Below are 12,006 nucleotides of genomic sequence, written 5' to 3' on the forward strand. Positions count from 1 at the left end.
GTGTTTCCGCATGCCTTCCGTCAGCTTACCGCCAGCCTTCAGCGGGAGATCTCCGCACTTGCATCGCAGCTGGCAAGATTTTTATGAATGACCACCCAGAAGTGTAAAATACCGCTGCGGTATTTTCCCTCCAGGAGTTTTTTCGCCACAAATTTTTTATGAATAGAGCCCATAGACTGTGTAGGAAGTAAGATCGTCTGTGGAGCCTGGAGAGGTGAGTTACTTCACTTCTCCACTAAGACTACTCTGCACGGGAGAGGGGTCATATCAAGCCAACTATAGAAGGGGAGCTACATACGGAGGGCTAGGTCTGGCCACTTATACTGGGGAGTGTTATCTAGTACTGGGGGTCCTACTTCTGGCAGAATAGTGTTAGTGGCGAAGAGAAGTAACCCACCTCTCCAGCTCCACCAACATCGTCTCTTTAAATCCATAGTTATTTCTTTACACAACCTGCTGGAGGGTCATGTGACACATGGAAAAGGTAGAACGCCAGCAGAGCCTACTCTGCACCTCAGGGACCCACTACTAATCTCCATGAAGCCCACTGCAGACCCCCTTATCGCCACCAGCCATGACACAAATTCCCGCGGCTATGGTGATCCCAGGAGCACCCCTGGTTACTTATACTGGGGGGCACCTCTGACTACCTAAAAGTGGTGTGTGTGGGGACAAAGGTGCTTTAGATATTTATATTTGGGGGGGGGGGGGGAACCAAAAATTTCACAAAGGGCCACATAATTTAAGACCGTTTCACACAGCCGCTTGGCAGGCGTTTACCGCAGGCGTCCTGGACAACGCTCCCATTCAAGTGAATGGGAGCATTTATATCATACATTTATCATTGTTTACGTGGACACAGCGTTCCAGTTTTCTGCCATTGCAGGCGACCGTGGGCGCCTCATGCAGCTTGCAGGGTCAAACACCAAGCGCGACAGGACGTTGGTGATCACCGCTGAAAGCCCGCAGCCTAACGAGACGCCGCAGGAAGCAGTCAGAATCCAGTGTGAAAAAGCCCTTATAGCTACATCCCTGGAGCTGCTACAAATATTTAGCAGGGCTGTGCAAGACTCTCTTGCCTGCAGTTCTCAGGTTATCGGTTGATTTAGAGTAGTTTTGGCACAGTTCACACTTGTCAAATTCACACATTTTTCATATGCAAATGCACATTAAAAGCTAACCAATGTAAGTCAATGGGCTGGTTGACATCTAAATACCCTGCAGCATAATTTCACACACGGTGCTGGTGGAATGCTGTTGCTATAAGACTGTCCAGAACTCCCACCATGCTGTCGGCATCATTAGCTGAACAGAGCATGAGCCAGTGTGACTTTTCTGCACTACCGGTTAGGCCTCTTGCCTGGCAGCACTAATAAACCTCTGGAATCTCAAGGGGCCAACATGCCCTTTCTAATCATGCTGAGCTTTGCATTTTCACAAAGAAAACTCAGTTCATAACTGTGTGCGAGTTAGCAGCTTCTGTCGAATCTGATCTGTAGGACATGCTGAGCCTTGTAGTTCCACAACAAAAAGCACTATTCACGTTTCACCCTGTTGAACACAGGACTCAACTTACAAATTAGACATACAATCTCCCATAACACAAACTGTACGTAGGGAACCCCGTTATCTGGCCTGTATCATGCCTTGTCAGTGGACTGATTATTATTTCAGAAAACAGATGGAAAGTGCCGTGCTCCTCTGTTTTTAGATCCAACTCCTTACCCCTCGTGAGACACAGAAACTTAGTATATGCAGCAAATAATCCTGAAAAGGACTTTTAAAATATGCACTTGTACAGAGATAACAGTAGGTGGAGAGATTTCACTCCACGTTGTGAGCTGTGCATGTGCAGTGCCAACGCATACACAAAATGTAACTAATAGGTTCGGCGGTAAGGGTGGGCACTGCATAAACATTTTCAAACTGGTGATTTTGAATACCATTGATAATTAAGCCATGCACCTCAATTTTTGAACAGTCCTATTGCTAGAGCTTCGAGCATTTTGTTGTTCAGAAGATTGAAACATCGGCTTATTTCCTCCTCCTCCCTACTATGCTGTAAGCAGAGCTTACCCAGTTGCGCCCCACCCGGCTACTTTTTTATGCCACCCGGCTGGAAAAGTTTTCTGGGAAGAACACTGCAACAGAATATTCAAACTAAACCTACTCCTCCTATCGCTTAGCCAAACTCTTGACCTGAAGATGCATGATAAAAAACAAAGCTCAGAGCCATGGCAAGGGACTGGAGCTCTTTGAGTACCGGCATGGAACAGGACGGCTGCAGGGGGCTGGCAGGTGATTCCCCCCCCCCCCCCCCAAACATATTTTCAGGTCTGTTTAAATGTAAACATTGAGTGCTGCTATAGCCTCCAATTGCATAGCAGCCTACAGTGGCACCCAAGTTACCCTGTGCCAACCCTACAGGCATCTGTATGCATGAAGCAGGAGGTCCTGGCTGGCAGGGGGCTTCCCTCTACAGTGGTATCTAATTATTTTTTTAGGCTTCAAGTTTTCTTTAAAGAAAACTGAAGTAAGAGGGCTATGGAGGCTGCCATATTTATATCCTTTTAAAGTGAATGTAAACCGCATTTAAAAAAAAAAAAAAATGACAGATACTTGCCCAAGGAGAGGGAAGGCTCTGGGTCCTATTGAGCCTTCCAGCTACTCTCCTGGTCCCCTCGTTGCAGTGCTGGCTCGCCCGGTAGCAGTATTTGACTGAATTAGTCAAATACTGCTTTACCCGGCCGAAGGAGGCTTCAGAAGTCTTCAGGGAGCCCGAGTGCTCCTGAAGAAGGGCGGCCCTGTACTGCGCCTGCGCAAGCACGCTCTCTTGCATGGTCACGTGTGTGCAGTACGGAGCCGCACGTCTTTGGGGAGGACACGGCTCCCGAAGACTTCCAAATACCCTTTCTGTGGGGGATTGAAAGCCAGCACAGGATAGAGAGCCCTGAGAGGTCTATATGACCCAGAGCCTTCCCTCAAGTATTTGCTTCATTTTTTTTAAATGCAGTTCCCATTCACTTTAAGCAAAACCAGTTGCCCGACTCTCCTGCTGATCCTCTGCCTCTAATACTTTTAGCCATAGATCCTGAACAAGCATGCAGATCAGGTGCGTCTAACATTATTGTCAGATCTGACCAGATTGGCTGCATGCTTGTTTCAGGTGTGTGATTCAGAGACTACTGCAACCAAATAGACCAGCAGGGCTGCAACTGGTATTGTTCAACAGGAAATACTGTAAATAGGACATATCCCTCTCACTTCAGTTGTCCTTTACAGCAACTGCCAAGTATATGGCTTTCCTCCTTACTATGGATGTTCAAGATGTTAATCGCTCTGATTTGATGCACAATTATGCAAATTCTCAATTCGAATTTATGCAGCTTAAAAAGCGACCAATCACCTTCCAACTCTGCAGGATTTCATTGGTGCACTTTCAAGATGCATAGATCTGCAGAGCCCTGCATTAAAGGGAACCTTAACAGAGAGATATGGATGTTTCCTTTTAAACAATACCAGTTGCCTGGACGTCCAGCTGATCTCTGTGACTGCAGTAGTGGCTGAATCACACACCTGAAACAAGCATGCAGCTAATCCAGTCTGACTTCAGTCAGAGCACCTGATCTGCATGCTTGTTCAGGGGCTGTGGCTGATAGTATTATAGACACAGGATCAGCAGGAGAGTCGGGCAACTGGTATTTTAAAAAGGAAAAATCCATATCCTTCTCAGTTTAGGTTCCCTTTAAGTTATAGCTATGTGACATTCTTTCAATCTAAAACAATTTAACTTTAGTCAGAATCTGCCCGTTGTAATTTTTTTTTTACTTTAAACATATTACAGGTGGGGACAGAACTGGCAGCTGGATCACTACGGAATGTTTACTGTATTCTATAGCCAGTAAAAACACCTGGGCTACCACAATGCTCTGAGGAGAACTCATGGCTAAACAGCCTAGGCCAGTGATGGCTAACCTTGGCACTCCAGCTGTGGTGGATCTACAAGTCCCACGAGGCATTGCAATAATCTGACAGCTCTAAGCATAACTCGGAGAGGCAGAGGCATGATGGGATTTGTAGTTTTGTCACAGCTGGAGTGCCAAGGTTAGCCATCACTGGCGTAGGCTAATCCTCGGTGGGAAGGCGGGGCTACAGAGGCAGTAAACAACTCGTTGGCACTGTATGCTTCAGTGTATTGTCACACTGTACTTCTAGCCACAGTTGCAATCGTATAGAGTGAAAGGAGCTAAACAGCCTGAAAGATTAAATTCATATCGCACAATAAAAAAACCAAGGAAAAATAAAAAACAAAAAGACAGACTTTTATTAACAGGCTATTAATAACACATCACAAGTCTGGAGGAACATGGATATCACAAAATAATACACGGGTCAGCAAGTCTGACCTCATCGCGTTCTGCAGACTTACAAGAGCGGCGGGAGAGTAAACCAGCCATACAGGATCAGAGATTCAGCTACGCTCCTGTTCCAGTCGCTGCAGGGCATCAGCGTTACAGGGCTCGTCCCAGGAGCTCACAATCACTGAAGTATTAGGAACGCGGGGGGGGGGGGGGGGGGGGAATAAGCATTCCGTCCCTACAGTATGCAGTTATTAGCAATGCTCTGATAAATAAAATCAACAGTGGTAAAGCTCTAGCCTGCCTTAAAGGGACACTAGGGGAGGGGGGGGGGGGGGGGGGGGTCGGGGGAAGATGAGTTGAACTTACCCGGGCCTTTTAATGGACCCCCACAGACATCCTGTGCCCACGCAGCCACTCCCTGATGCTCCAGCCCCGCCTCCGGTTCACTTCTGGGATTTCAGACTTTAAAGTCTGAAAACCACTGCGCTTGCGTTGCCGTGTCCTCGCTCCCGCTGATGTCACCAGGAGCGCACGGCGCAGGCACAGACCATACTGGGTCTCCGTACTACACTCCTGGTGACATCAGCGGGAGGGAGGACACGGGCGTGCAGGCGCAGTGGTTTTCTGACTTTAAAGTCTGAAATTCCAGAAGTGAACTGGAGGCGGGGCCAGAGCATCGGTGAGTGGCTGCGCGGGCACAGGATGTCTGTGGGGGTCCATTAGAAGCCCTGTGTAAGTTCAACTCAATTTCCCCCCCAACCCCCCTACAGTGTCCCTTTAAAGAGTGCCATTCAAAATACTTTTTCCTGGCTAATTATGTTAAGGAATAGGAGCAGTGCTGAAATGCTGCATGCCTCCAGCAGAACAAGGACTTTATACCCCCAAATCCTGGGGCAAAATTCCACGACTTTCCAGGTTGTGGATTTTGCTGCACAGGGAGGCGGAGCTTTGCGCTGTAGCTCTCCCTCTACTGGAGCCAATCTCTGTGGATCTCCCCACCCCTCAGTGAAAGACAGAAGGGCAGGGGGAGGCGCCAGTTGACTCCAGTAGAAGCACAGCTACAGCACAAAGCTCTGGCTCTACCAGGAAACTCACCCCGTTTTTTGCCCCGGGGATTTAGGGGGGTATTAAGACCTCGTTCTGCCGCGGGAATGCGGCGTTTCAGCACTGCTGATATTGCTTCAAATAAATAGCCTGTAAAAAAGTTTTTATTTTGGCTTCAGAAAAGAAATCTGAGGGGAGAGACATGGAGACTGACATTTCCTTTTAAACAATGCATATTACCTGGCTGTCCTGCGTCTAATACTTTTAGCCATAGACCCTGAACAAGCATGCAGATCAGATTTGACAAAAATTGGATTAGCTGCATGCTTGTTTCAGGCACTACTGATGCATTAATGATCAGCAAGACTGCCAAGCAACTGGCATGGTTTAGAAGGAAATAAATATGGCAGCCTCTACAAGGCTTATATGTCAGGGACAGAGACAGGAGAATGTCGGTAAAAGCACAGAGCAGTTCGCTTCAGATAAAAAAAAAAAAAACAAGTCCACTTAAAATACAATAGATACATTTTATATACAAAAGTGGTTTGGGTGAACTACAAAACTGACACGACAGGAAACCTGCTCAATGTATTTCCGGTAATGCCACTGTAGGTATTTTAATTCACTTGAAAATGTCCAAACTCGATTAAAAAAAAAGCATAATCCGATAAAAAGGCTCCAGGCCGACCTCCCAGCTGAGGGGCAGTGGGGAGGGTGAAGGAGTAGGGGGGGGGGGGGGGGGCAAGTGTTTGACTGTTTGCAACCAGGACCCAAATCCTTACATATGCAGACTGGTGGTGGTGGGAGGGGTTGGATGAGGGCTTTTAACTCCTCCCCCCCAAAGCATCATCCCCGCTCTGCTACTTCCTCCCTACTGTAAAGGAGGAGCCAGAGATGGAATGCAACGTAGAGCGCAGCAGCCAGAGGCAGAGACAAGGGTGAGGCCTCTTGCACACTGCAAGCGATTCCGATTCCGATTTTTAATCTGTTTTTACTTCCGATTCCGATTTGCAGTTTGCTCCTTGCACACTGCAAATCAGAATCTGAATCGGAGGTAAAAACTGATTAAAAAGCGGAATCTGAATCGGAATCGCTTGCAGTGTGCAAGAAGCCTAAGTTAACCCAACCTACCACAGATGTGAGGATTTATGTTCTGATCCAAACGACGTTTAAAGGGAACCTTAACCGGCGGGGAAAAATAAATTCACTTACCTGGGGGCTTTCCCAAGCCTCCTGCAGCCGTCCTGTGCCCGCGCCGGTCCTTCGGTGCCCTCCGGCTTTGCCGGAGGACGACTGGCGGTCGGCCGAAAACGAAACTTAGCGGCGGAGGGAGACCGGAGGGCACCGAAGGACCGGCACGGGCACAGGACGGCTGCAGGAGGCTTGGGAAAGCCCCCAGGTAAGTGAATTTATTTTTCCCCGCCGGTTAAGGTTCCCTTTTAGGGGAACCTAAACTGAGAAGGATGTGGATTTTTCCTTTTAAAATACTACAAGTTTCCAAACTCTCCTGATGATCCTGTGTGTAATACTTTTAGAGCCAATTCACACATGAAAGTGCAAAACGCCGGCATTTTGCTTGATTTTTCAGCGGAAAAAAATAATCACAGAACACTGCGGCGATTTTTGAAAATGGTGCAGGCGACGCGTTTCACGATTTTGGCCGATAAGCACAAATCGCCCAAGTAAGAACTGGCTCATAGGGTTTTATTACACTAGTGCTTTTTAAAAGCGCTAGTTTTGCCTAAATCGCGGCAAAACGCTCTAGTGTGAATGGGGCCTTAGCCACAGCCCCTGAACAAGCATGCAGATCCGGTGCTCTGACTGAAGTTGACTGGATTAGCTGCATGCTTGTTTCAGGTGTTTGATTCAGCCACTACAGCAGCCAAATAGATCAGCAGGACTTCCAGGCAACTGGTATTGTTTAAAAGGAAACATCCATATCCCTCAGTTTAGGTTCCCTTTAAAATGTGAATGCCGAGCCCTGGTGACGCGTCATGATGGGGCTGTGTGTTGGGGGGGGGGGGGGGGGTAGAGGCAGGGAATGGTCCTTGATGCAGAGTTGGGGGTAGAAGCAGGGTATGGTCCTTCATGCTGAGTTGGGGCTGGAATGATGCAGGAGGAAGGTTTCACAGAATCCATCACAAGTTTTTCAGAGTCTTATAGAGGTTCTCTGAGTGTCGGGAGGACGGGTGTCTTCAGCTGGCCACTATGCTCAGGATGTTGGCCTGCAGAACAGAAACAAAGAGGTGTTACCCAAAGAATCAGTGACAAACGGCATTCAGTAAAAGCATCTCCCAGTTATAACATTTACACCACATCAGGGCTCTTTTCCACTATGAAACGCAATCGCGCTGCAATGCGACCATGTTTGAAACTAATTTCCACTAATGCGATTGAGCTAATAAACTCAGTATAGGAGCTCAATTGCATCCAAAATGCCGCAGGTCAATTATTGCACTCAGGACAAAATCGCAACACAATCGGATCGAACTAATGGAAACGGCCCCCACAGTTTTACTGTAGCCTGCATTTATGATCAGTTATCCTTAATCATATCGTGTACCGCAAGGTAGTGAAAAAGGGCCCCAAGTCATGCAGTCAATTACACTAGTGTGTTTGGAAAATATTAAGGGCCCTCTTCCACTGGCTGCGATCTGCTTCAAAAATCTGATTGCAGCAGTTTTTCCGATTGCTAGAGAAAAGCAATTTACAAGTAAATCGTGGTGCTCGTTTTCCCCACTTCTGCGCATCACTTTTTACCTGCACGCAAACAGGCTGCGCGACTATCAACACTGTTCCCAACAGGTAAACCGCGCAATTGCGGCTAGTGGAAAGTGCTGCTCGCGGGTATGCGCTGCAGCGCCATTGCGGGTGTACACGCAGGCAGCAGTGGAAAAGGGCACTAAAAACGTTACAGTTTATAGAGACCGAGTGAAATGCAAACGAATGCAAAATGTATGACTCTTGGAAACAGACCAATCAGGTGCAGCAGCTAATACAGGGTTGGGTGATGAACACCTTAGGAAAAAAAAAAAAAAAAAAAAAAAAAGCAGACAACGGGAGCCCAGATTAAGGACAGCAAAAAATGTACTCACAAAGGTGGGTTGTGTGAGCAACCACATGGAGCAGGCGGAGAGCACAAGCCTGTCACCACTCGGGTGCCTCCAGGGATAGCTGGATGCAGGGTGGTCGCACTCTTGGAAAAAATGAGGAAATGGTACTACCATTGGCCTAGACAAAGTAAATTTACTTCCTCATTTATCTGGAGAAGGGGGGGGGGGGGGGGGGGAGGTTAAGCTTGCACAGCACTCCGAGCTGAGGCTTAATTAACTGCGATACTGTTATTGGCCAGATGAAGTGGAAGAGTACTCATGAAACGAGATAGCAATGTCTCGTAATAGTAACACCACACACTTTTTCATAACTAGTATAAAAAATAAAAAAATCTGGTGGACCAATTTAACATTATTGTACCCCAAAATAGATGCTTTTCTTTAGTATTGGGAGTTTCGTACCGCTTTAAAGCCACTGGGCCAGATTTATCAACGCCTTACTGACAGGTTTTTCTTAAACAGTTCTAACCAGCAGAGGTACTGTTCTGCATAATAAGAACATTTCTAAATTCTACTTAGACACTGAAGCAAAAAAAAAAAAAAAAAAAAAAAAAAATTATGGATATAATGAATTGGTTGTCTAGTACAGCTAAGAAAAAGCATTAGCAGCAAAGACCTAAGTAATATTTGTTTCCAGTACAGGAAGAGTTAAACTCCAGTTATCTATGCAAATGGCCATTGAGCTCTGCAACTTTGAAAGTCCTGGAGAGCTCTGACTTCTAATTAGGTTATCTCAGATATATTGTTTTTTTCTTTTGCAGAGAACAGTTCAGGATAGGTCAAGAGTTCACTGCCTACTCTGCAAAAAACTTTTAGAATGCTGAATAATGTGTAAACTGCAAATATTAGAGAATGATGCAATGTTATAAAAAAAAAAAAAAAAAAAAAAAAAAAGCTGTATAACTGAAAATAAAAACCATGAGAATATTTTTTTGCTACCAATGTTCTAGTAATTACCCATACTACACAACCAATTCACGACAGAATTTTTTGCTTCAGTGTCTCTTTAATAGCAGCAGTTTAGTTTGAATTTCTTTAACTGCACTACAGTTAATCTGCGACAGTTTAGGAATGGATTTCAACCTGGAGTAAAATTATTTAAAACAAACATGACGTAGCTGCAAAGGATTACATACTAACCTCACCGTCCGTTTCTCTCAGAAGCTCACCATTTTCTTCTTACAGTGATCCCTTCCAGTTGACAAGATTTTGTCAGAACTGAAATATACCAGTTGCTGTCAGTTATATATCAGCAGCTGTCAGTTACAACTGAACGTGCAAAGTAATGTCTATGTTTCCCTATGGCTCAAGTGGGTGATATTACAGTTTAACAGTGTGCTGACCAGGAAGCGGTTATGGAGTAATGGTCATTTTTTAAATGGAGAACAGAGAATTCCCTTGATCACAGTGGGCAAACAGGACACAGGAGAGGAGAAAGATTGATGAGTAGACTACACAAGAAGTCAGTATGACCCGTGTATGGTTATTTTGACTTTTTATTTTCAGTTCAGGTTCTCTTAAGAAGCACTTAATAGCAGTTCTACAGATGGCACAGCAGTGCAGGCTAGACATGATTTGTGAAGTGCTCCTCCCCCTGCTGCCAGGTGTACTGTGAAGCGGTTCTGTACTTAACCCTTCCAGTGCTGGGCATTGATGCAATACAGCAGATGTATTGGTTACCTCAGCAACAGCAATTCCCCTCACACACTACACTGTCTGAGAGACCTTCCTAACTCCTATACCCAACAGTTCCAGAAAGAAACTGCACTATTTAGTGATTTCTTAGGATGTCTGAGACAGTTCTGCACAGATTTCTAAAATAAACTACCAATATTTTGTCTCAGACACTTGATAAAATGTACCCTACAGACCCTGACCAAATGCACAAATCAGGCGCTCTGACCAAACCCTGACCATGTTTACACGTGTTTGAGGGAAGCTCATTTTAATTCTGCGGAATTTAAATATTTCCAATTGGAAATCCGAATTCCGTAGAAATCCTATTTATCACAACTAATTTTAGCCCAGTTACAGAACTAGTTATTACGCAGTTACTTGACAAATCCATCAGGGAGCCATTACCCATTTGGGACAGTTATCTAATTTACTGGAGCTACTTTAAATGTTTCAGCTCCAATAAGTTCTGCCTTCTATTCCTACCCAGTTATACATTGTCCACAAGTACATAAAGCCTACTGCTGTAGACAGGCAGTGGGATGCTAAGTGCACTGGCTCCCATGCAAATTGTATGTAGCTTGGAATTAAAGGGGTTCTGTGGCCTTTCCCAAAATGCAATTTAAATGAATAGATATGTTCCTTTCATAAGTACTAATCTTTTTTTACTTGTCTCATGTAGAAACAGCTATGCCGTCTCACCTGCTCCTTTCTAATTATTCGTCTAGTTAGAGGAATGTTGTGTTGCAGGAAGAGGCAGACTAGCAGCTGTTCCTCCCTGCTATTGGCCTCCCCCTCCCCCACGTCATCTGATGAGTCATCCCTGACCTTTCTGCAAGCTCCAGACAGCAGGGGGAGGGTGATCTGCCTCCTGTGGCTTCAGCTCATCTCTTGTGCACAGCAGTACAGGGAGACTAGTGACCTGGAAGCACTTTACATTGCAGCCATCTTGCCCAAAGGTTTAAAAAATATATTTTATTAATGAAGTTATTTATTGGCAGCGGGGAGCGGTGAATATAGGCGAAATGAAGAGGGAGAATAATGGGGGAAACAGTAATACGTTTATTTTAATGTGCTGTAAATTCACCACAGATCTTCAAAGGAGTCAGCCTTTTATTAGTAAAATAAGGGCTACTTACCCGATGCTTCGTCCAGCGCCAAGCTCCCAGCAGGTCCCTTGCCGCAGCTCTGCACGCAGCCGTTCGCGGCCTCTGCCTACCAGTCCGCGGTGATGACGTCAGGCCGACCTGGATCACCGCCACGTGGACCGGAGCGTAATGCGCAGGCGCAGAACTACAGCGCCTTCGCAGTACGCTCCGGTCCACGTGGCTATGATTGACAGCACCGCTCGAGCAGGCGCAGTACAGCCCGATCTCCAGGTCGGCCTGACGTCATCACCGTGGACCGGTAGGCAGAGGTGGCGAACTGCTGCGTGCAGAGCTGCGGCGAGGGACATGTTGGAAGCTTGGGGCTGGAAGAAGCCCCGGGTAAGTAGCCCTTATTTACTTATAAAAGGCTGATAACTCCTTTACTTAGGCCAATCCGAAATCCTTGAGATGCAAGTTTCTTCTTGTCTTTACATTTCATATAAAACATGCAGCTTAACCACTTAGAGACACTGAAGCGAAAAAAAAATGATGATATTATGATTTGTATGTGTAGTACAGCTAAGAAAAAAAACATTAAGATCAGATACATCAGTCTAATTGTTTCCAGTACAGGAAGAGTTGAGAAACTCCAGTTATCTCTATGCAAACAAGCCATTAAGCTCTCCAACTAACTTAGTCCTGGAGAGGGCTGTTATCTGACTTACT

At 45.9% G+C, this 12,006-nt stretch overlaps 2 protein-coding genes across 3 annotated transcripts in view; one reads left to right on the top strand and one right to left on the bottom strand.

Annotated features, from left to right (window-relative positions):
* ALDOA (aldolase, fructose-bisphosphate A) overlaps positions 1 to 12,006 on the top strand; it is a 445,177-nt gene that overhangs the window by 47,664 nt on the left and 385,507 nt on the right. The window lies entirely within an intron of this gene.
* Positions 5,993 to 12,006, bottom strand: part of KIF22 (kinesin family member 22) — a 63,728-nt gene continuing 57,714 nt past the window's right edge. The window contains exons 15-16 of one of the 2 annotated variants that reach the window (XR_011022644.1): positions 6,855 to 7,630; positions 5,993 to 6,585 (exon numbers count right to left, since the gene is read on the bottom strand). Coding sequence is in view for 1 of the 2 variants with exons in the window: in XM_068243806.1 (XP_068099907.1) it covers positions 7,601 to 7,630 (30 nt within the window). In the remaining variant the exon portion in view is untranslated. Of the gene's footprint in view, positions 6,586 to 6,828; positions 7,631 to 12,006 lie in introns of those variants that run through there. The other variant, XM_068243806.1, reaches the window with a different exon arrangement.

The sequence above is a fragment of the Hyperolius riggenbachi genome, chromosome 7 (genome assembly GCF_040937935.1).
Source record: "Hyperolius riggenbachi isolate aHypRig1 chromosome 7, aHypRig1.pri, whole genome shotgun sequence".
NCBI classification, from domain to species: Eukaryota; Metazoa; Chordata; class Amphibia; order Anura; family Hyperoliidae; genus Hyperolius; species Hyperolius riggenbachi.